Consider the following 26,307-nt stretch of genomic DNA (forward strand, 5'->3'; position numbering starts at 1 on the left):
ACGAGAATGCTAACGAGGAGAACCACCACCACATCACAGAGTGCCCCCCACCCGCGACACAGTGCCCGTGCGCGGCCCTCACAGCCCCGCTAAGTTTCACGGAAGACCATTCCTCCCGCCTTCGGTTCCTTGCGCGGACCGCTGCTCGCCACAGCGCGCGGCGGAGGGATTTTGTTGTCGAATAACCCCCTCTAGCGCCGAGCTGGCGACAACCGAGCCGCGGCTGCCGGGCGGGGAGAGCGCCGGGCTCAGCCGGGCTCAGCGGCGCTCGCAGCTACCGCCCTGCCCTCTTGCGCCCGCCTCGACCACGGGGCGAGGGCGCGGGGACAGCGCACACTAAGAGCCACCAGCCCGTCAGCAGCACGCCCTGTGGCCCCAGGCCGCAGGCGGGGGCTGCAGGCTCCCACCAAGTAGCTAGCTTTGCAGCTTCAAGCGACCCGAGCCCCGGGAGGGAGTGGGCGCTGAGCAGGGGCGGCGCGGGCGGAGAGAGCTGTCCGCCTGCAGCGCACTCGGCGCCGCTGTCGATGTGGCCACGCGCCGCGGGACCCCTGGGCAGCTCCGAGCGCGCGGTCGGACGGTGTCGCGCCACGGGCGCTCGGGGCCCCCGGAATCGCGGTGCTACGGCTGCGACAATGCTCGTGACCTCCGCGGCGAAGTCACCGCCTCACGGCGCTGCCAAGACCTCCTCGGCGAGCTTCGGCGCCAGGCACCCGCCCGTTTCCAGCTGGATGTGACTGACTCCTCGCTGCCGCTCCCTCCCTGTCTGCGCGCCGCTAGGACTCGAAGCCCCGGAGGCGGCCACAGGGCCGAGGCGCTCGCCCTAGTGGGCAAGTTTGGGGGACCCGCGCTGAGGAGCGGTCGGCTTCGACCGCCGCCGGCCAGCTCACCCGGGCACCGGCAGCGCCGGCCCCACGGCGCGCACCCCCCCTACCCCCTACTCCAGCGGTGGACATGTGGAGAAGTGAGGGGGCGGCAGTGTCGGGAACTGGCTGGTCTTAAAACTGGGCTCTGCAGCCGTGGAATGGGGGACTAGGTGCTCGGGGAGACTGAGTGCGACCTCAGAGATGCCCGGAAAACGGCTGCCACGGCTGGGACGCGGCGCAGCTGCGGCCGAGTCGGATGTGTACACGATGCGAGCCGCTCCGGCGAGGGGCTGAGGGCTCCCGCCGCAGCTCCCTGGGACCCGCTGCTCCCTCGGACCGCTCGTGACCTCTCCAGCCAGCCTGGTTCGCCCTGCTGCCCCTGTACCGGCCGGAGGAAAGTTCCCAAGGTCCCCGCGCCTCCCTGGCTTTGGGCTCTTGCAACCGCACACTTCGGTACGCGGAGGCGCTCCGGCCGCCCAGTGGACTGCCCGCCCCTACCTGGCCGTCCCTCCCCCCGCCCCCATCGCCGCTGCGAGGCGCCCTCCCCCGCCCTCGACTCCCCTCCCCCAAACCCCAGCCCGAGCTCGCTCCTGCGCGCACGCTCTCCCGGGCCCAAGTGAATAGTCCTCGCGCGAGCGGGACACGGTGGTGGATGCAATTCCGCTCGCCTCCAGCCGCCAGGAGCTCCCCGGCGCTGCAGGCAGCGTCGTCCTCCCAAGCAGCTGCACTTGCACCTGGGCAGCCTGGACCCTCGTGCCCTGGGCTCGGGGCCTCGCACGGGGGGCGCCCCGGGACACCCCCTGCGGGCCGGGTGGAGGAGGAGGCGGAGGAGGAGGAAGAAGACGTGGACCAGGACCCCTACGCTACCTACAACACCTGGCCGCGCCGCTGCCCCTTCTTTTTGAAGGGGAGGAGGAGCGCGTCGGGGAGAGCCATGGGGGGCTGCGAAGTCCGGGAATTTCTTTGGCAATTTGGTTTCTTCTTGCCTTTGCTGACAGCTTGGCCGGGCGACTGCAGTCATGTCTCCAACAACCAAGGTAAGGGGACGGGGCACAGAAGGAGGGGGCGTGAAGGGGAGCGATGGGTGCACTGGTGGGTGCGCTGGTCATTTCCTTCGGGGAACTTCGTCCCGAGGTCGTGCTCTGGGGTCTCATCACAAGAGCGGGTCGAGATTGTCCCCTCATCAGTACACCCTGTCTACACCGCCTGGGACCGGCGGCCCTAGGAGCGCTGATCCCTATTGCTTCTAGAATTCTTTAAACGGATGCGTGAGCATCAACAGCACGTGGGTCCCACCGCTGGCGGCCACAGGAGCGCTCCCCTTTGGCTGTCTCCACGGAGGTCAGCCTCCGTTTCACAGACTTAATGGAGACTTCTGGCTCTTGGCAGTCACTCACAGGGTAACGTGTGGCTTCTCCCACATGCCTTATTGCAAGGCAAGTCGCTCCAGCTGTATCCTGTGACTGATAATCAGCTTTTCATCTTGGGTAACTCTGCCGCCCTTGCATAAGCCTCAGCCTCCGTACCACATGCACTATCCAGGCCACTCTGTAGACTTCTTCGAAATTATTGCAAGAGCTGATGCCCGCAAATCCGTGTTGTGGTTTATTTTTCTTGCAGTCGGAGAGTAGATTAGTCTTAAGTGTAAATTTCCAAGTTGTGAATATTTTCTGAAGTCAAGTCACTGACAGATATTTGGTGGATAACTGAGGAGAAAGTGAGTAGTGTGTGAAAAGTGATGAAAAGCACTTAAAATATTTGAATATTTTTTTCTTTTATTCAAACAATCTTTGTGAAATGCAGCTCTTTGGATTTCTGCTATGAATAATTAATGATTTATAATAGATCACTTCCATATTCTAAATTTATTGAACTGTTGTGAGCAGGCATAAAAGTTTTCGCAGCATGTACCTGGCTGGGTGCTCTCACTGGTGCTGTGATGTCCACCATCATGTCACCTGGTAGGTCACGTGGTTAAGGACCTCATCTGTGAAACAGTTGGGTTAATTGTAGTTACTATTTCTAAGACATGTTTCAGGGTCTCGAAATAATTTGTAGATGAAAAAATGGTGGTGAGATGGCTTGGAAGTGGGTACTTTTTATGTGAGGGGAAGATGAAGGGAGAAGGCAAGTAAGACAGTACACAGCCTTTTTTGTCATAAATACATGAGCATTTTATCTAGAAATGCGACTATTCAGAATCAGTGCTTAGCTGTTCTCATTTATACAAGTGATAGTTGTAGCAGGTTTTCCTAAAACTTACTGTTTTTTACCCACCAGACTCCAATCAAAAATGCATATGTGAATTTGGAAAGCACAGATAACCCTAATGACTTTGAGGCTGTATCACATGAGAAGAAGCTTTGTCACATAATAAGTGACAGCTGTAGTGCCCAACTCCCCTATGGTGGTGTATACCATCACACCCCAGCTGTAGTGCCCAACTCCCCTATGATGGTGTATACCATCACACCCCATTACACCACATCCCCCATTTGTTTTCAAATAATATTGCTATTAAATATCAAAGCGGTAGTTACTTTAATTTAGTGAATATAGAAAATTGTTAAAAATAACATGTAAATTTTTACTGGACTTTGTAAGGAGAGAAAACAGTTTTAATAGTGGGTAAGTCAGACATTTATATTGTGCTTTATCTTAGTACCTGGGGATGTTAAAGAGATATATACCTTGAGAGTCAAGTTTTTCACAAGTTTTTAACAGTTATTCCCATGCAATGTTTTCCTAAATCAATCATTATTTGCTAAGTACTTATGGTACATCAGTAACTCCTGTAGGCCCTGTGGATGTTAATATATAAAACATGTATATGAATCTCTAAAGTTGTCAAGTGCCATTCTATCAAAATGCATCCTGTTAAAGTTTGACCTCTCAGATAGTAAATTTGAGAACACTGATTTTTTTGTTAGCCTCTTGCAGTAACTTTTATTTGCTTATCAATTTTAAAGATTTCCCTATACTACTCAATGTTTTATCTAAAACATGTAAAAATATATGGCTTATTTGTTTTTGTCAGTTCACTGAAGTTATGTTAGTGAATGAGAATTACACTGTTTTTCTATCAGTAAAATAGAATCATTAAAGGTCGTGCATTAAAAATACATACCAATGTACAAAGGGGGGTCTTCAAAATTCATGGAAAATAGTATATATTATTAAAAAAATTATGCATGTATTTGAGAACATTTTTATAGCAAAATGAACTTATTTTTAAATTCTGTTTCCTATAAACTTTTTGAATTGCCCTCTTTCTAGCAATACAGACTGCATAACAATACACTCAGATAAAAAACTATCTAAAGGTTAAATTGAGTAAAAATTGGGGAAGTCTTTCAAAACAAGATTATAGAGAGGGTGTGATTGGATTTCTTTTTATCAGATATGAATTAATAATTGCTCATGAAATGCTTTTTATAGCCTATAGTTGTGGTGATTAAACATTTTTCTTGGTAATAAATTGCAATAATTTTCAAATACTGAAGTCATCCCATTGATGATAAATAAAATGTCAGCTTTCCAAATGTTATTCTTATGATCATTTTAAGGATATTGTCTTAATTTGTAGTTTTATTGATAGGTAAAACAAGTGTAAACATCTTGTCAATTGCTGAACATTGAAAACACGGGACATTATATGGATATATCTATGGGAAGATTGGTATAAAATATAAGTGATTTTCTATACACAGAAAAATAATATGATTAATGTTTACTTCTGAGAGGTCTGTCTTAGTAATTTTCATTTTAAGGGCAGATAGAATTAATATTTTTTGAAATTTGTTATTTTATAGAGGGCCAAATTTTCACCTTTATATAATGTTACTAATTAAATACATTAACAAAGTAACATTTTAGTGCTGTGTATCTATTTTACCAAATTATTTAAAATCCTTCAGGATTGAAAGAATGGATTTAACCTCTCCCCACTCCCATCACTGGTTTTTTAAAACATAAGCAGGGTAAAATTAAAATAATAACAATAAGTGAACTACTTTACTTTTCCACAAAGACACTAGCAGTGGGTTGACTATACGAAGAATCTCTCTTGTTACCTTTTAACTGACTATAAAGCTGTGCACTGTAAAAACAAAATAAATCAATTTGACTCCATCTTCCTATTATACAAACCATCTTGAATCAGTCAGAAAGTGAAGATACTTCCTAGATCACTTTATCTGATTAAGTGTTTGAAAAAATAATTTGAGTTCAAATCTCTCTGATATTCCACTATTTTTCCTATTTTAAAACTACAATATAAATTAGATATTCATAACTTTTATTTAAATATCAGATCTTTTCATTTCTGTACTGATCAGTTACTTGCTTCATGTGTATGTTAACTATATCAGTTAAACTGGTTAGTAGCCACCAGGGGTCTATTTGCTCAAAGATTTCTCCACTTTAGCAAATAGGACTTTATAGCCTAAATGTATTAATGCATCTCTCAGGGTGAGGCTCCTGTTTCTAAAAAGAATCACTGACATACTCAAATAATTCATTAATAATTCAAATAATTCATTAAGTTAGGGTACATGTGTCTAGTGAACTTACACAATTCAGTGACAAATAAACAAGCAAAATGATAATGTGACTAGTTTTGCTTCATTGACATTATTAAATGATTTTCTTGCAAAGTCCCTTGAGTCATATGTAAATATCAGAAGTAAACATATCTAAACAGAAAAATGCCTGCTTAACAAAATTTATACCCTGAAATTAATTGAGCTGCTGTAAGTATTGTTCACAAAATAAAAATTGAATATTACTGTTATAGAAATAATAAATTGAGAAAGTTTTTCAGAATGCTAAGGAGTGAGCATTACTGAAAATATTAAAAGTTTTGTTAGGCAAACTGGATGATTTATTAAAAATATTTCTAAAGTCCCTTCTTTTAGATAATATTACTTTCCAGGAATAAAATAATCATATTTGTTAACATGCAGGAGATTGTTATCATGTTCCTTCTTTTTAGGCATAAGTATGAACCCAACCTAATGTATAATTTTATTATAAATTTACAAGTTTAAATAAGTCACTGTATGGTTAGTCATCTTAATTAGCATCCAAGGCAGAAAGATAAAATGTAAATTTTATGTAGATTCAGCAGTGACTAAATGTTTCTTTTGTTGGGTTTGGAATAAGAGTATATCTACACTGGTTTCCTGCATAGAAATCATACAATGTTTGTTGAGGATCTTTTTTCCAACTGGAAGTTACTTAGAGAAGAATATCGTAAAAGCTAATATATTATACACATATAAACCATGTTCGTATGGGTTTCCAAAAGGAGGAAAATATGTATTATACATATATAATAGAGAAATTACATATCTGTATTTTTATTATACTACTGAATGAATATTTAAAACATTGGAATACAAAGCTTTAAATTTCCTGGATTTTCACTAATCATCGCTAGAAGAAATACCTGAGTACAAGTACAAAAAGCATCATTGATTTCTTTTAGTTCTCTCCAGAAACCCTCTTTATATATCACATAATTTGAATATTATTCTCTCCCTTTTCTTCTTCCCTCTTATATGTATAAATACTTCAGACTGCATGCTCCATTTATCCCAAATGGTGAAAGAATAGATTCAACTTCACATTGTATGTGAGGTAAATCTCAACAGTAATGCAAGTTTCTGCAGTGAACCCTTGACTGAACATGTCATGAGATTATAAACATGGAAATCTATCTAAGTAATCCAAATAGGTTGACTCTGTCCCATGTACACTTCATGCAATTAAAATCACAGAAGGAATAAATTGTTTAATGCAATTCCATTACCTGAAACCGTGTCTTTAAAATTTGATAATATATTACTTCTGCTTTTGCCCTGTTGTATTGCGTACTGTTTCCTAGAATCTAAAATTTAGATGATGGAGTAAAAAGGGTAAATTAAGGCAGTCGTATTCTTTGATGTTGTGAAGCTTGGGTGAGAAAATAACATTTTCGTTGCTGTGGAGGAAGCAATGAAAGCACTGACCTAGAGAATAATAGAAAAGATGTGCTATTCAATAGAATTTGGAAGCATTTATTTGAATGACAGAAAGAGATCTGCCATTTTATGATTCACTCCACAAATGCCTGCACGAGTTAGGGGTTGGCCAGGCTGAAATCAGGAGCTGGAAACGCTCTCATTTTTCTGGCAGGGACTCAAGTACTTGAGCCACCACCTGCTGCCACCAGTGGTATAAGCAAAAATCTAGAATCCGGAGCGGACCTGGGATTCCATTGTGGGTATTCCCATGAAGGATGTGCATGTCCCAAGCAGTGTTTTAGCTACTGTGCCAAATGCCAGGCCCTAGCTGTGCTGTCATAAATGGGATAATTTGAAAGGCCTATCTGTGGAGGTGCCATTTAAGCCCCATTTTTAGGGAAGAGAAAGAGCTAATTTGCTAAGTGGGAAGAAGTACATTATAAATAGAGAGAACTGCCTGAGCAATGGCCTTGAGAGAAAAAATAAGCTTGACATTCTTGAAGACCAATTCCAGTGTGATTTAACCTTACCAACCAAAGAAGAGAGTTGCTTGAAGGAAGATTTGAAAGTCAGTAATAAGTTTCTGTGGAGTAGAAAACAAGCCTTGATGAAGAATTGAGGTAGATTTATTTTTATAATTGTGACGGATTTCATGTATTTCATTTATACAGTTTTAACGTAAATATACTTCCCACCCTAACTCCATGCCCTTCCTTTCTTATTTCTCTCTTAATTTTTGCAGTGACATACTTTTTTTTATAATCGCAAGCTTACTTACTCTACAACTAAATAAAGAATACAACAAGTAGTAAGTAGAAAAAACAAAAAACACTGTTCCTTAGGAGTACAGACAAGGCTTTAAACAGTAATCAAAATCTCAAGATGTCAATTTCACTCATATACAGTACATTTTTTGTATGAGAGAAAACATACATTTGTTTTGGGGGCACTGGCTTATTTCACTAAGTATAATGGTCTCCAAATGAGTTATATATTACCCCAGGTAAAATGTAAATCTATTAGGAGATTTTAACAACTGAGTAAAATGAACTGACTTACAGTTTAAGAGTACTGTGGCTAGTGAACAAGTCATAGAATCAGAAAATGGCAATTTGTAGAATAAGGACTCTATTGCCATAGTACAGGAGAGGGTTTATGGGGGCCTGGTCTAGAGTTGTGGCAATAGAGATAGAAAGAAGAGGGTAGATTTGAAAAATATTTTGGAGTAGAATTTATGGGACTACTTTTCCTTACACAGCAACAAATGTAGATACTCAACATTCTTATTGTCTTTTCAAGGACTCTAAATTAAAGTTCTATTACCTTGCATTAAAATGACCTAGCTATATAATTATTGATAATTGACAAGGGATAAGAGGTACAGTTTAGGAAAAAGCAAGGGTAAAATTTCCATTGCTCATTTCATTTAGCTCAAGCTGACTGTGATTGAAAATATCCTATATTACAATTTTGTTGTTTCAAACCATTATACATAATATATACTCATGTTAGATCAACAACTATAATTTTAGAATTTCTTTCTGACATGACTGTTACATATAGAGTTTTTCTTTCAGAGTGGGTTATGGCACAAGTAGGTAGGGATGTCTTAACAAGACAATATAGTAATGCAAGATAGTCTAGTTTTTAGTTAATGAAGAGCATTATTTAAATGATATATACAGCAGTTTTATTCATCTGTTATGATCAAATTACTCATTAAAAATGAAATTCCTAAGGTATACTGAATATAAAATGGTTATGTTTTAAAATATTGCTAATCATCTCTAAATTTTTTAAATGAGAAATAGATTAAATGTTCAGAAAGCTTTTAAGACTTAGAAAAATGAAACTTTAAGATATTCTTGGGAACATGGATGGGATGAAACTGTTAAACTTTCAAATAAATGACTATAAATTTCACATAATTAAAATTATTCCCTGGACAGTTCTATTTTGAATTGCCTTTTAATATATTTGTATGCAGAGAACTATCAAATATGTAAAACTGGACTCAAACAACATTCCTGCATACTTGGAGTACATTTAGAGAATACGTAGTCTGGAAGTACTTCTTTTAAACATTTCTGGGTATTTTAAAGTGTATTTTCAAATGTAGAAAGTCTTATATTTCCCTTTAGTGCTTCAGAATGTTCTAGAAAATACTATTTATATAGTTATTCCATCTCAGCAAACAGTATGACTTCTAATGGGATATACAGTTTTAGTTTTCAGTTATAAATATTCCAAGACTAAATCAAAACATTCATTCTTAAAGCAGATATTTCAGAAGGCTTGCTATATGCTAGGCAGAGCACTTGTCATATATAAAACGTTCAAGGAGAACTTTATCTCCCAGAATATATGCTTAGTGTAGAATCTCCAGTCTGCTTCAAGATCTGGCAGGAACAATTTTGGTTTTCTACAGATTAAATCCACCACCAATAAGGAAACTTTAACATGTAAATATACCAATGCATATGATCAACCCTCATAAAAATATTGATGAACCCTTTATTTGGAGGTAGTATCTATTATTTCATTACATTTATCTCAAAATTAAGAAAATAAATCACTCATCAACTGTGTAAAAAACATTCAGCATTATACAAGGTACTGAGGTTACAAGGACGTTCATATACAATCTGTTCTCTGGAGACTCAATATTCTGCTGTTTTGGTTTTATATATCTTTGAATAACATTTACCTTTCAATTACTTGAAGATTTTTATGGGACAAGTTTTTTCTTTCTTTAGGTTTTTAAATATTTATTTATTTGAAAGTCAGAATTACAGAGAAAGAGCAATACACAAACAGAGATCTTCAGTCTGCTGGTTCATTCCCAAGATGGCCACAACAGCCAGGGCTAGGCCAAACAAAGCCAGGCACTTCATCTGGGTTTCTCATATGGGTGCGGGGCCCTAAGTACTAGAGCCCTTTTCTGCTGCTTTCCTAGGCGCAATGCCAGAGTGCTGCATCAGAAATGGAGCAATACTCCAGGTCTTTGATCTCTGCAGGTATAGAGAAGTGTCTGTTGATGACAATTGTGGCAAATGATTTTTTTTGAAATATGAGAATTCCTTTTACTATCCCTGTGGAGCTAAAGTATACTTAAATAATAGTTATCTTTTGAATGCAAGTGAAAATAATTAGTAGTTGCCATTAAGTGTGGCAAGAAATAACTGAGCAAAGTGTTAGATTCCACTGAGCAAATTTATAAAAACAATTGGGTCAATTTTTAGAAATAAAATGAAATCTATATATTAGTTACCTTGTTAGCAATCAGCATAATACCTAAACAAAAAAGCTAAGGAGATTTTTAGAGCACTACAACAACACTGTCTATGTTATATGCGCAATATATTGAGGAAGCAGTTGGAAAGAGAGCTTAATTTTATCTCTAAAAAGAAACACAAAAAGTTTGGAAATATATATTGTTGGTACAGCATATTGTTTAACGTGGCTTAAAAATAAATAAAAATTAACATGCTTCAATTTTATTGTTACTTTTATGGCATTATGTTAGAGTAAAAGGTACTTATGGTAAAACTTATTGTCTAGTAGTGTTTATAATAACTTCATTTTATAGATTAGAAAAAATGTAGTTCACCCAGGTTATTAAAATAATAGTTTGCTAGCTCATTTAATAAAAATTACATAAGAACCTTTATAAGCTTCACTAGTTTATAACCAGATACCTATTTGTGAATGTATTATTTTAATTTTACAAGAACCTTATTAATCAGAAATGTAGAATAAAATATAAGAATTTATTTTAAGGGTTAGTATACTAGAGGTGGGTGTTCGTACTAGCAGCTAAGACGCTGCTTAGAATGCCTGAATCCCTTATGGGAGTCTCTGGGTTTGAATACCAGCTGTGCTTCTGATTCCCGCTTTCTGCTAATGTGCATCATCGGAGGCAGCAGGTGATGGTTCAAAATAGTAAGGTCCCTGTCAGCCACGTGAGAGACCTGAATTGAGTTCTGGACCCTGACTTTGGTCTGTCCCAGCCTAGCTGTTGCAGGCATTTGAGGGGTAGGGGTGAGGCAGAAGATGGGAGATCTCTGTCTCTCTGCCTCTCCAATAACCTTTTAATAAAAGATTAGTATTCTAAAGTTTGAATAGGCTTATTGAAGCTAATTGATTTTTTTTTCTAATACTACCAAGCCTTGAAATCAGATAAAAAATTTTAATGTGTTTCATTGTAAGAATCTTAGATTACTTCATTGCAGTAACTTGAATTTTATGTTTGTTCATTTTTGATCCCTCAGATGGAAAACCACTTTTAATCTATGATTTACTCATGTGTGTTTTCCTAAAATTCTCACAGTAGTTGAACAGTAAGTATATGAAGGAACTTTGAAAAGTTTGTGGAAAAATGAATTAAAATATGTTTATGTTGGTACAAAAATTTTTTAAAACCTATGCATAGTTTTTTATACAATATGTATTTTCTATAAACTTTTTTGTGGTACCCTCACTTTAAATCCATTTTTTAAGTATACTACACCAATATATCATTGGGCTGGGAACAAGTAATATAAAGGTGCAGTGTGTCCCTCAACTTCTGAGAGCTTTGAGTTTGCTTAATGAGGCTATTTATTGATCAGTGAAAAATTTAAAAAATTAATTTGTATATTTAAATTATATATGGTTTGCTTTTGTATAGGTTCTCATCTATACAATGAAATATTGTTTACAGAGATAAAAATAGTGTTCTTAAAAAAAGTATGAGTTCATATATGGAAACATTGAAAACAAATATTGAATATCTTGATCCTGACCACATAATTTCCATGACTTTGTGTGACTATTGGAAAATACCTCCACCCCAAAGGGCAAAATTATAAAACTGAAAAAAGTATACCTGATTCTAAAGTAGTAGCAATGTAGTAAAGACAAAATGAGATAAAATAATAGAAATTTTGCAGTCAAGCAGCTTGAGTTTCATGTGGGAGAAAAAAATGAGTCTCACATTTTTCAGGATTCACTGTCATGAATATATGAAAATAAGAAAATTGAGATGGTGACTACTCTGGAGACCACAGTTTTTAAGTAGCATGGAATTAGTTTTTCTACATTTAAATAGTAAAACTTATTCTGCCTATAAAAATGAAAAATATCTGAGTGAATAGTGTTTTTAAATGAACTTAGAATTTATAGGTTGCAGGACCTGGCTATTTTTTTTTTTTTCTTTTGACAGGCAGAGTTAGACAGTGAGAGAGAGAGAGACAGAGAGAAAGGTCTTCCTTCCGTTGGTTCACCCACCAAATGGCCGCCAAGGCCGGCGTGCTGTGCTGATCCAAAGCCAGGAGCCAGTTGCTTCCTCCTGGTCTCCCATGTGGGTGCAGGGCCCAAGCACTTGGGCCATCCTCCCGTGCCTTCCCGGGCCACAGCAGAGAGCTGGACTGGAAGAGGAGCAACCGGGACTAGAACCCGGGGTGCCTGCGCCACAGGTGGAGGATTAGCCAAGTGAGCCGTGGTGCTGGCCAAGACCTAGCTTTTTGTTAAAAGTTTTATCAAACTCTTTTAAAATATTATTTTTAATGACATACTGCATTTTAAAATATAACATAAAATCTAAATTTTAATAGGTTATATGTGATTTTTCTAACTGATTATTTTACTTTTACATGATACCTATGTGTTTATACTATACACAATTTAACCTGTTTCTTTAAATGTTACTTGCCTTCTCCTGTCATGTTAAATTCTTGTTTTATTATACTATTCTCTTTCCTATCTTCAACGAATATTTTTTAATTAATTTATTTATTTGAAAGTCAATTACACAGAGAGGAGAGACACAGAGAGAGAGAGGGCAGCAATGGCTGGAGCTGCGCTGATCCGAAGCCAGGGGGCCAGGAGCTTCTTCCATGTCTCTTACGCGGGTACAGGGGTCCAAGGTCTTGGGCCATCTTCTTCTGCTTTCCCAGGCCATAGCAGAGAGCTAGATGGGAAGTGGAGCAGCCTGGTCTCGAACTGGCACCCATATGGGATGCTGGCACTTCAGGCCAGGACATTAACCCGCTGTGCCACAGCGCTGGCCCCTTCAATGAATATTTAATTTTAGTGGTGTTTCTTAACTTTGGAATTTCTGGTATTTTTGTCTTTAAAAATTCATTAAATTGCTGTTTGATAGCTCTTGTATTTTATATTTGAGAAATGTGCCTTTGGAAACAGAGATCTGCCAAAACTTAGTATTTTGTTTTAAAGATTTATTTATTTTGAAAGAGTTATAGAGAGGGAGAGACGGAGATTTCCATCCATTGGTTCATTCCCCTGATAGCCACAAAAGACCAGCACTGCGCTAGACTTAAGCCAGGAGCCTCCCTGGGTCTCCCATATGGGTGGAAGGGACCAAACAGTTGGGCCATCCTCTGCTGCTGCTCTTCCCAGGCTGTTACAGGGAGCTGGATCAGAAGTGGAGCAGCCAGGAAATGAACTGGTGCCCATGTTGGGATGCTGGTGTCACGGATGGAAGCATTATGTGCTACGCCATGACACTGGCTCCCAAAACTTAGTATTTTAAAATAGAAATATCAGCAGGAGATTACCCTTCATTAACTGTTGACATTAAGATTTGTGCATTTACAGTGTCAAAAATCATGGAAAACTGCGGCTGGTGCCGTGGTTCAGTCAGTTAATCCTCCACCTACGGCGCCAAATTCCATATGGGCTACTCCTCTTCCAACCCAGCTCTCTGCTATGGCCTGGGAAAGCAGTAGAAGATGGCCCAACTCCTTGGGCCCCTGCACCCGCATGGGAGACCGGGAAGAAGTACCTGGCTCCTGGCTTCAGATTGGCACAGCTCTGGCCATTTAGGGAGTGAACTAATGGAAGGAAGACGTTTCTCTGTCTCTCCCTCTCACTGTCTGTATCTCTACCTCTCAAATAAATAAAACCTTTAAAAAAATCATGGAAAAAACTATCAATCTAGCTTCTAAATTAAAATATATATTTCTGTTTTCAAAACCAGTACTTTATGATCATGCCCCATATGAACTATTGTTTTTTGCATAAAATTAATTATGGATACTTTGATAAAATTGATGAACTTTAATTAATTAATTAAAAATATAGATTACAGTTCAGCTCTTTGCTGTGGCCCGGGAAGGCACGGGAGGATGGCCCAAGTGGTTGGGCCCTGCACCCACATGGGAGACCAGGAGGAAGCAACTGGCTCCTGGCTTCGGATCAGCACAGCACACCGGCCTTGGCGGCCATTTGGTGGGTGAACCAACGGAAAGGAAGACCTTTCTCTCTCTCTTTCTCTCTCACTGTCTAACTCTGCCTGTCAAAAAAAAAAAAGAAAAATATATAGATTTTCTGGTAAGCTGATGGATTGCTCATCACCTTGCATACATATGGGTTTGTTACCTTTTACAGTACCCTAGATCAGAAATTATTTCTTAATTATGAAAATAAATGTTTTTATAAGATGGTGATAATAATTTTCTCCTCCTTTAATCATTACCCAATACATGGACAATGATTATGTATTGCCATGTCATAAAAATTATTTTAAATCTATGCTAGAGTTATAGTATATCATAGCTCTTAAAAAGTATTTTCTCTAATGTTATTTACACTGTCTGAATCTGATTTAGATTTATATTGATACTTTACCGAGTTGAAGATATCTTCAGTTTCAGCATCTTCATTATAAGAGATTATAGTTTTATATACCCCTATTACAGCACTAATTTTAAAATTAATCACATTTTCCAAATGTACCACCTGCTTAGTTAGAAGTTTTACTTTTCATGCAGCCTCAGAATTCAGGAGACTTCAGTCGTACCTGTTAAACTAAGGAAAACTCACTGGTTTCCTCTTTATTCATATTTGTCAGAGATCTATTTTTTCTCCAAGATTATACTGTTAAGTGCAGTTGTTCTGAACTTCTAATTTAAAAGATGAACTTGTTCTATTCCAGTATGAAGGTAAGAAATATTTTATGTAAATTATCTATTTTCAAAATGTATCTATTTGCTATTCTTTTTTTCTTTTCAACTTTTATTTAATAAATATAAATTTCCAAAGTACAACTTTTGGAATATAGCAGCTTTTCCCCCCATAATCTCCCTCCCTCCCGCAACCATACCATCTCCCACTCCCATCCCATTCTTCATCACGATTTATTTTCAATTATCTTTATATACAGAAGATCAACTTAGTATATACTTAGTAAAGATTTCAACAGACTGCACCCACACAGAAACACAAAGTATAGAGTACTGTTTGAGTAGTAGTTTCACCATTAATTCTCATAATACAACACATTAAGGGCAGAGGTCCTACATCCAGAGCAGGTACACAGTGACTCCCGTTGTTGATTTAACAATTGACACTCTTATTTATGATGTCAGTAATCACCTGAGGCTCTTGTCATGAGCTGCCAAGGCTATGGAAGCCCCTTGAGTTTACCAACTCCAATCTTATTTAGACAAGGCCATAGTCAAAGTGGAAGTTCTCTCCTCCCTTCAGAGAAAGGTGCCTCCTTTCTTGATGGCCTGTTCTTTCCACTGGGATCTCATTCACAGAGATCTTTCATTTAGGTCATTTTTTTTTTTTTTTTGCCACAATGTCTTGGCTTTCCATGCTTGTGAAACTCTCATGGGCTTTTTAGCCAAATCTGAATGCCTTAAGGGCTGATTCTGAGGCCAGAGTGCTATTTAGGGCATCTGCCATTCTATGAGTCTGCTGTGTATCTTCTGCTTCCCATGTTGGATCATTCTCTCTTTTTTAATTCTATCAATTATTTGCAGACACTGGTCTTATTTATGTAATCCTTTTGACATTTAATTCTATCTTCTTGATCAATTATGAACTTAAACTGATCACTTTAACAAGTAAGATGGAATTGGTACATGCCACCTTGATGGGATTGAATTGGAATCCCCTGGCACATTTCTAGCTCTACCATTAGGGGTAAGTCTGAGTGAGCATGTGCCGAACTGTACATCTCCTCCCTCTTATTCCCACTCTTATATTTAACAGGGATCACTTTTCATTTAAATTTAAACAATTAAGAATAATTGTGTGTTAATTGAAGAGTTCAACCGATGGTATTAAGTAGAACAAAAAAACACTGAAAGTAATAAAATAGTAAGTTGTTCCTCGACAGTCTGGACAAGGGCTGATATCACAGTTTTTGCTTTTGTTACATCTAAATTTTTATAACTTACTTATATATGTCATGTTTATTCCAGGCATTTCCCCCCAAGTTGTCTTTTAGTTATGTTGTTTGAACCATTTTTTTTTGTTTTTACTATTCTTTCCCTTCTGATGTTTACTTCTGAAGACTCATACACTTTCTTATCATTAGAAAACTAAGAAATAAAATACCCATTTACTTATAATGGTGTAAGTACTTTACTAATAATAGCCTCCCTGGCAAAAGTTCAGTTATAGAATTACAACTTATAAAACTTATTCTTAATTGGAGTTTGTTACTTTCCAATTTAAATCTACTGAGTGCAATCCTGTTTCAAATATATGAACAAGAACAGCTGAGACCTATCAAGTAGAAGGTGGAAAATGGAGAGGGAGAAAAACTTAGGCTTAAGGCTCGGAGGAAGGTTACAACACAGAATGAGGCCAACACAAAAGCGGACAAGTGGTTTTCTGCAGGTCTGCACTGATCTTGAATTTGCGCATACCTATGCAATCTTAAATATTATCCACATCTCAGAAACTTCTCCAGGAGAGGGAGAATCTAGAAAGCAATACAAAGAGGGTTGAGGATTACAGTAAGAATTTAGGATTATTCTCTATGTGAAAACATGAAAGCTTTCTTTTCCAGCTCTCATTTCTTAATTTTTACTATATTGGAGGAGTTTTTAGTGTTATGGAGACATGTGTATTGGCCTTTTCCCCAGGTAATTTTTTGACTTTTTTTTTCATGTGGAGAGGATTATTGCCATTCAATTTAACTACTTTCTAGATATGTTGTGGCTTTATGTTAAGATCTCATTTTTCAGAGGAATCCATTATGGGAAATATTTCATTTGAAGATGTATTCTAGAAAGCAGTTAAGCATTATGTTGAAAAATGGTCATAAATTGGTTACATTAATTCCATTTTTGTGAATTTAAATTCAAGAAAATTATCAGGAGAAAACAGGCCAAGAATTATATACAAAGATTTTCTTCTCAGCCTTATTTTTAAAATAGAAAAATCAGAATCAAAGTATTGCAAGTAGAAAAATCTTACAGAAATACTTTCCTTATCTGAAAAAAAAATATTCTTGAATAAGACATGTGCATCAACAGCAGTCCCAAATTCCTCTGTATGAGGTAACTGGAACAATTTGTTTAGATTAAAAAAAAAAAAAAAAAACATGAGAGAAGTGACAACAAGAGAAGAAGGCTTCCAGGAGGAACAGGCTAATGAAGATTTTGAGATTATTTTATTTTTATTTTTAAAAAGTTTATTTGAGAGGAAGAGAAAGAGAAAGCACCTCCTTCTGCTTGTTCACTCCCCATATATTTGTCTAGGCAAAATGCCTACCCATAGGACTACTTTGGAAATTCTTTTTGTGGCTGGGATTTAATTCATGACCCCCTGCATCTTCACTTGAAAGTTTTGCTAGTCTCTAAGAACATATAAAAAAAATGAAAACAAGTTCTAAAAAGAGGAAATAATTGATCACTACCACACTTAGAGAGTGGGGGTTGTGGGAGGATAAGGAAGAAGGAAGGAAAGAAAAGGGTAAAAAAAGAAAAAGAAAAGAATTCTTGATGATATCTGAGCTTAGATAAGGGCAATTCCACAATGACTTTAACCTGTCCTTATAAGCTGTTCAGAATGGCAGCTGGGCCGGGAATTGTGTTCTCATCGGGAGCTAAAATGCATTCCTAATCCCTTGATAAGAGATACTATAGATCCACTTAACATGACATCATCCCCACAGAAAATTTACAAAGGACAAAGAAATTAAAGAAACAAAGCCACATGTGTCCACTGTGTGTGCTCTTTTTCACTTACCAGGAAACACAGATCAAACGTATGAGTGGTAGATTTTAGACAAGAAAAAGTGGCAAGCTTAGCAATATGAAATTCTGTTTCATATGCTTCACATACACTGGCTTTTCCTTTATTATTGTGCATGCACAGAATTGCTTATACATTTGTCCTTTGCTCCAGGAATTAAGCCCTGAAATCAGGGATTTTTACTGTTATCAAAGTGAAAATAGGGAAGTATTTTAGAAAAAATGAAGGATCAGAGAGGTTCTGTCTCCATCTCCATTTTCCTGGGTAAAGAACAGCGTCTGGTTTCCCAGTACCTCCATGTCTCCAACTTGCTGAGCATACTTTGCTGCCTGATATCCAACCAAGAGCTCACTTCACATCACCTCTGATTTTTAGCAACCATATATTAATTATGATCAAATGCTCTTACTTGCAAATGAGTTTCCATTTTTGAATAGCAACACTTCCAGGTCTAGAGAAATTGTTTTTAAAAATTGTGACATACATAAGCTTGAGGTCATTAGGGTCAGAAAATAAACTCCTGAATCTTTACATCATATCAAAAGCAAAGCTCCATACCCAGGGTTCTGTTTATTTGCTATACGTTGGAAGTTGGACTCTCTCCCAGCTCATTCTGCACTGATTGTAAAAGAGGACACACTGTGGCATGCAGACCAAGCATCTTCGCACTTCTTAGGCTGAGAAGTGTCATCTCTGTCAATATGTTTGCTTTAAAGCAATAAGAATTTCTTTTCTAAAAATTGATGAGGGTGGAGGGGGAATCATTGGCTTTGTTTCTGGTAAACTTGTAAAGAAAAACTATCATAGGGGGCTAGTGCTGTGCCGTAGCAAGTAAAGCCACCGCCTGCAGTGCCAGCATCCCATGTGGACGCTGGTTCGAGTCCCGGATGCTCCACTTCCTATCCAGCTCTCTGCTGGGAAAGTAGTAGAAGGTGGCCCAAGTCCCTGAGACCCAGAAGAAGCTCCTGGCTTTGGATTGGCACAGCTCTGGCCCTTGCGGCCAATTAGGGAGTGAACCAGTGGATGAAAGACCTCTCTCTCTGCCTCTCCTCCTCTCTCTGTGTAACTCTGACTTTCAAGTAAATTAAATAAATCTTTAAAAAAATGAAAAGCTATCTTAGAAGGTAAGGTATACAATACAATTAAATGCAATGAGTTATTTTTATGCATAAAGCTGAAACATAGAGTAAGTCATTTACACAGCCTCACAACTAGAAGCAGAGTCAGGATTTGAACTCCAGGCAGTTTAGTTCCTGTCAAAAATTTGGATCATTAACCCTTTGACTATAATGTCAATTAAAATATTTTATTTTAAAAGCAAAAAAAAGAAGGAGGTTGGGAAGAAAGGAGTATCATATTATTAGAATTGTATCTATGAACTGCATTGAATCTGTTCTTCCTATATTAATATCACATTAACATGAAAAAAGTATCAGATGATTCCATAATAAATTTTTTAAGAATTTGAGCTTTCAACCACTACATGATACCACCTTTCTTATGAAATTTCACTGTAAATAGCTAGATTTATACTCTTTTTTTTTTTTTTTTTTTTTTGACAGGCAGAGTGGACAGAGAGAGAGAAAGTTCTTCCTTTTGCCATTGGTTCACCCTCCAATGGCCGCCATGGCTGGCACGCTGCAGCCGGCGCACCGCACTGATCCGATGGCAGGAGACAGGTACTTATCCTGGTCTCCCATGGGGTGCAGGGCGCAAGCACTTGGGCCATCCTCCACTGCACTCCGGGGCCACAGCAGAGAGCTGGCCTGGAAGCGGGGCAACCGGGACAGAATCCAGCGCCCCAACCAGGACTAGAACCTGGTGTGCCGGCGCCGCAAGGCGGAGGATTAGCCGGCCATTTTAGATTTATACTCTTAATAGATATGTATTCTTCATAAGCCCTCAGGGGGAAGAAATTCAGTCATTTGCTTGCCTTCTGTTCTTGGAAAGGGCTGATAACTATTAAATATTTTGGTATTCAAAATTTAATGAGTGTTTCTCCTTGGGACTAAGTATATTGTGGTCTATGAGAGTATAAGCAGTGTCTTCTAATATCAAGTACAAATAGAGGTAGAATGTGTTCTGTGTCGCCTTTTCTTTTCAACATTCTGATTTGAAGATATTAGGGAAGGTGTTTCACATAGTGATTAAAGATGCTGCATGGGATGCCCACATTCCATAATTGAAGTCTGAGTTAGAGTCCTAGCTCTGCCCCCAATTCCAGCTTGTTGCCAGTGTACCTCTTGGGAGACAGAAGGTGATGACTTTGATGGTTGAGTCCCTGCCACCCATGTGGGAGATCCAGAATGAGTTCCTGGCTTCTAGCATTTACCTGGGCCATCCCTGGCTATTGCTGGCATTTAGGGAGTAAACCAGAAGATAGGAAATCTTTGTCCTTCTCTCTTTGTTGTCCTCTTTCTCTGGCTTTCATCTAAGTAATAATAAAAACTTTTACAAATTATTTTTAATGTTTATGAGTGTCATACATTGGACATGGGAATGCATTTGAAATAAGTATTTTATGTTAAATTTAAGACACTGAATTTTGTTCAGAATTTGAAATCTAAAATATTAGTAGCTGAAACATAGTTACTATTATTATAATAACCTTTCAGGCAGTTACTTATACTCTGTCTTGGTGATGTCTTTCTGGCCTCACACACACATTCTTATGCTCTGAAGCACTATGCTATATGCTCTATAAACTTAAGTTCTTTTTCACCAGAGTACAGTGGCTCATATAATCCTTAGTATCTCATTTTAGTGCTATAGTGAAAAGAACTATAAATTTAAAATGTATGTGCATTTTTACTTTTTCAGCTATATTTCAGGTCATATTACATTAAGTATTCTAAATATAACTTGTTTTATACTATAGTTATTAGGAAATCAGTTCTAACTTAAGTTCAGAATAAATGGATAGCATCAGTTCTTTGTGCTTACGGATGATATTTCTTTGAAAATCACGAACATGTTTTATACTCAGCAGTCTCTCCCATTAAATGCACAAATAAAAATGTATTTCCAGTTGGTGGAGGATTTGACATACTAGGAAAAATAAAGAAAAAGACCAAATGCTTTTCAACAGTGTATATTAATTTAATTCTACCACTTTGTCTATTTTATTCCACCTCTCTAAGGTAAGTAAGTAGCATAAATTACTGTACTTATTTTACTAATGGAATTTATATGGACGTTAAGTTACTTGGCAAAGTTGATAGGGCAAATTAGTAATCACAAAGGAAAAAGAAGGAAGGCTTAAAGCCTGTTAGATTTTTGTACATTCTAAATGGGAAGAATTTCAAGCAACTTCTAGATTAATAAAATACAAAGATTTTTAAATTTAAATATTATTTCTCTATTACTGTCTTGAAGACATTTTAAAATACTTTGTAACCCTTATAAATAATGACATCTGTTTTGAAAAAATAGAAAAAAATTATTTGGAACAGTATCATTATAAAGAATCGCTTTCCCTGGATTTTATGTTCCTTGGATTTTATTTAAAATCAGAAGTTAATAATCATGAATACAGTATTTTTCAGCTCTTTTCCTTTTTTTTTTAAATACTTATTTATTTATTTGAAAGTCAGTTACCCAGAGAGGAGAGGCAGAGAGAGAGAGAGGTCTTCCATCTTTTGGTTCACTCCCCAGTTGGCCGCAATGACTGGAGCTGAGCCGAGCCAAAGCCAGGAGCCAGGATCCTTTTCTGGGTTTCCCACATGGGTGCAGAGGCCCGAGAACTTGGGCCATCTTCTACTGCTTTCCCAGGCCACAGCAGAGCGTTGGATCAGAAGTGGAGCTGCTGGGACTCGAACCAGCGCCCATATGGGATGCTGGCACTGCAGACTGTGGCTTTGCCTGCTATACCACAGCACCAGCCCCTCTCTTTTTCTTTAAATACTATTTTTGTGGTTCCATGCCCATTTACTATACATGCTTTTCCTTCTCTACTTATTGTCTGTTTACTAATTTGTCATGATATGTTTAAACTGCTCCACATTATATAATCTTCACTAAAGAGTTTAATGAAAACTTAAATGCTTAATAAGAAAGCAACCAGTTTGAATATTCAGCCCCTGACCATCACTTCAAGTGAGTTACTTTTGATTGTCCCGCAATTCAGATCTAGTATAACAATTATCCAGTCTTAGTATCTATTAAGAATTGCTGCAGAAGTCACTCAAATACCAGATTCATGAGCCCGACTCTAGTAGATTTAGTTTGTCTGAGATAGTGTTTAGGATCATTCATTTATGTTAAGATTCCTACCATGATTTAGATGCCTGTTGTTTGAGAAACCCTGACTTGGACATCCCCAACTATAACCAGTTCTTTGCAAGTAGTAGCAATTGAAACTATATAATATAAATAGAAAAGAAATTTGCTTATAAGATAATTGATAATCCACAGAATCAAAATGAATTCTGCAGAATAAACTTTAGAAAAGGATGGAGCCAGTGAAACACCTGTGATCTAGGCTTTAGAATTTAATCATCAGTCTTCCTGGACTGAATTGATTTTAATAACTTGTGAATTACTCAGCTGAAAATCTCAGTCCTTCAAGAGAAAAATCTGACTGGGTTCCTGCATCATATAAAGAATAGGGCCCCTAGATTGAAATTCTTACCCTGACTGTACATTATGTGGAACAGTAGCATTTAAAAATGCTATCATTAGTGCAGTGTTAGAATGGATTATTAATGACCAAAACTTAGCATGTAGCAAATCATTGATTGTGTAATATACTCATGAAATAGCCATTAAAATTTTAGCCCTTAAGAACTTGAGAATTGGATATGACTTTTTCTAATTAAGGATGTGGAATTTCCAGACCAACTCAGTGTTTTTTTTTTTTTTAATATTTATTTTACTTATTTGAAAGACAGAGTTACAGGGATATGTTGAGACAGAGAGAGAGAGGTTTTCCATATGCTGGTTCACTCCCCAAATGGCTGCAAGAGCTGGAGCTGAGCTTATCCGAAGTCAGGAGCCAGGAGCTTCTTCTAGGTCTCCCACGTGGGTGCAGGGGCCCAAGGACTTGGGCTACCCTCCACTGCTTTCTCCAGGCCCACGAGCAGGGAATTGGATTGGAAGTGGAGCAGCCAGGACTTGAACTGGTGCCCATTTGGGATGCCAGTGCTACAGCCTGGGCTTTAAATTGCTGTGTCAGTGCCAGGCTTCCAGCTCAGTATTTAGGCATCATTTTGATGCTACCACAAAGGGATGTCAAAAGTATATGAGGCATATTATAGTAGAATCATTAAGGCAGTTTTCCAAAAGGGTAACCTATAGTTTCTTTTCCCAATTACTATGTGAAACATTGTTTATCATGATGAAACTCTTCTGTGGTGCAGAAGATAAGGAAACATGTAGGAGACTTAAACCTCTAATATTTCTTTTAAAATAAATTTGAGTCTTAGAAAATGGCTTCTGCTATGTCTAAAATTTTAATACATTCAAAATAGTGTGCAATATTCTGGTCATTACCATTTGGTTAAATGAGAAAATTTGTGACACAAAACAGTGTGACTATATTGACCCAACTCCTATATATAATTATTAGGCTTTAAAAGGTAGCCATTACCATTTGCCTGGTTAAATGAGAAAATTTGTGATTATATTGAACCAACTTCTATATTTAATTATTAGGCTTTAAAATATAGAGTCCTAAGGTGTAGAACAAAACTGATAGATTTTATGTCTTCTATCTTAAAAATATACAATAACTGACATTTTAAGTAGCTTAGATTTTAAGATTTCATATTGTCCTTAAAATTGTCCTTAAAGAGTGCTTCTCTCTATAAGCCACTTAAGAATTGCTCCCCACATTCGTTAGTCAATGAGTTTTGGTTTTGTAACTCCTTGTTGGGCATCATTCTGATTACTTCAGTACTATTATCCTCAACAAAATTTATAGTTGATAGCATCATTATCATGTTCATTCTGTAGTTTTCCTAATCAGGTCATATAATAAATAATTTGGCCCAATGTTAAATGATATTAGCTGCAGGGTTCTGTGAGTTGAATTGTTTCCTCTAAAATTCATCTGTTGGAGACCTAACCCGCAGTACCTCACAATATGACTTTAATGGAAATTGGATTATTGCAGACATAATTAATAAAGATGAGGTTGTACTGGAGTAGGGAAGGCCTCCTAATCCAATATGAAAAACATGTGAAGAAGATGAATACAGATGCTGGGATTATGCATCCATTAATTGGAGAGCACCACATTGCCAGCAAGCTGCCAAGAAGCTAGGCAAGAGGCATGGAACGTATTCCTCCTTACAGTCCTCAGAAGGAATCAATGTTATCAACATTGATAACAGTCTGAGACTCCTAGCCTTGAGAACTATAAGCAATACATTTCTGTGCTTTTAGTCATCTGGTTTATGATGGTTTGTTATAGCAACTCTAGGAATAGATACAGACTAGAATTTAAATCTAGAGGTTGAGGTTTAAAAGCATGCATTTATCTGTTTAAATGTAAGAGAATTGAGTAAAAACATCATTTTAAAATATGAATGAAATGAAGTTTAATAAAGCTAATCCAGACTTAAGAGAGCAAAGAACATTTTTTTTTTTTTCCTGGAGATTGATTGAAGTACTTGTTCATAAGGCTAGTATATGAAATACAAACCAAAATTATTACTTTCCTTTAAAACTGTTGAGGAACAAACAAGACACTAGTTACATTTAACAAAGCTTACTTGAAGAAGAAAAAGGTGGCAGAACTGGGCAGTATTCTAGACCAAAAAAGTTTCACAATGCCGTTTCCCCTCCCCATGTGATGAGCTAAATTTATAACCAGAAAGATTAAAATGACATAGATTATCTGACTGGTGAAATCTGCATTTGCCTTATTTGGGCATAATATGGCAGCCTTCAGCCTGTTTAGCTGAAAGTCCAGGTGCTGTGATTGGCTGAGACTTGGTTGATTATAAGGACATGTTAGGTTATAATTTGTTTACATGTCTAATAAGCTGTAGTTCATTGCATGAGGCTGTCCTTTTGGGCCAACTCAGTGTTCAGGTATGGAGACTGCTTTAAGCCAGTTAATTTTAGGTCAAAATTCCTTACCAAATCACAGCAACAACAAATGAAATAGGGGGCCAGTGCTGTAGCATAGCAGGTAAAGCCACCACCACCTGCAGTGCCGGCATCCCATATGGGTGCTGCTTCCATTCTCTGCTGCTCCACTTCTGATCCAGCTCTGTGCTATGGCCTGGGAAAGCAGAGGAAGATGGCTCAAGTCCTAGGGTCCCTGCACCCATGTGGGAGACCCGGAAGAAGCTCCCGGCTCCGGATTGGCACAGCCTTGGCCATTGTGGCCAATGGGGAGTGAACCAGCAGATGGAAGACCCATTTCTCTGTCTGCTGCTCCTTCTCTATCTCTGTAACTGTGACTTTTAAATAAATAAATAAATCTTAAAAAATGAAATGATGTAACTATAATTAAATGTGTTTGGAAAAAATCATCTGATAATTTTACTACCTGTTATAAATTTGTATAAATCCATTTATTTTAATGTCATAAAACAAGTGACTCTCTTTAAAAAAAATCTCTGAAAGAAGATACAAAAATCTTAAGGAAGATAGCTACAGCTTCTATTTGGGAGATGATAAAGTTATAGATAAAGTTACATATAGTTATGGATATATACATAGTTATACATAAACCTAAGTTCAAAGAGGACCTGACTTCTCCATTAACTCAGGGCTTGAATGCCAGTACATTAAATGAGAAAAGTAGAAAAAAAATATGATTTTCATTAAACAGTGGCCATTATGGAGAATCTGCATGGCCTCTGCTCCTGGTTTTTTATATTTCAAACAGACTGCTGTGAAATAAAGGAAAACTCATTTATTACCCAAGATGGTCTTTGTTCAGTAATAAAATGAAAGGCAAAATGAAAAGAAAGAGTTAGAAGAAGTGTGTATAAGGTATATCGGTAGCTCCACTCCAGATATCACAAGCAATAATGCAAAGCTCAAGATGTCATAGTTCCTCTAAATTGTCAAGAATCAAGAGATAAAAGCCTAGAAGCCCTGAATTTTTACCTTTCAATTCTAAAAAGTGATTAAAATGGGTTAAGGGGAACTTTCTTATTGAAGTCATTAGAATCGGATATGTGTTATGTTAAAATTTGGACATAAGGGACTTGATTTGTATTTCCTCACACTCCTTTAAATTTTTATGCTATTCAGAGATGTATAATCAAGTAGGCCTGGAACTGAATCCCAGTTCTTTGCCTAATTGAGTTTCATAAAAAGGGTTTGCTTCTTGATCTAACTTTATCTATGAAATGGTAAAATGACACTCTGCCTTTGTTTTGAGGATTTACTGATTGAACCTGGCTACACAATGAAAGTCAAATAATATAACTACTGATATTCAGGTTATTATACTATGTTTTCAACACGTAGTGTGCTATTTCATT

General features: G+C 38.1%; 1 protein-coding gene across 7 annotated transcripts in view; it reads left to right on the plus strand.

Annotated features, from left to right (window-relative positions):
• Positions 1–204: 204 nt before the first annotated feature.
• EPHA6 (EPH receptor A6) overlaps positions 205–26,307 on the plus strand; it is a 1,017,309-nt gene continuing 991,206 nt past the window's right edge. For 4 of the 7 annotated variants that reach the window (XM_051859383.2, XM_051859384.2, XM_008267078.3 and 1 more), the window contains exon 1: positions 207–1,900. In XM_051859383.2, the coding sequence (XP_051715343.2) occupies positions 1,516–1,900 (385 nt within the window). In that variant the 5' untranslated portion in view covers positions 207–1,515. Of the gene's footprint in view, positions 1,901–26,307 lie in introns of all 7 variants that reach the window. The other 3 variants (XM_017347166.3, XM_051859386.2, XM_070071944.1) reach the window with 3 other exon arrangements.

The sequence above is a fragment of the Oryctolagus cuniculus genome, chromosome 4 (genome assembly GCF_964237555.1).
Source record: "Oryctolagus cuniculus chromosome 4, mOryCun1.1, whole genome shotgun sequence".
Classification (NCBI taxonomy): Eukaryota; Metazoa; Chordata; class Mammalia; order Lagomorpha; family Leporidae; genus Oryctolagus; species Oryctolagus cuniculus.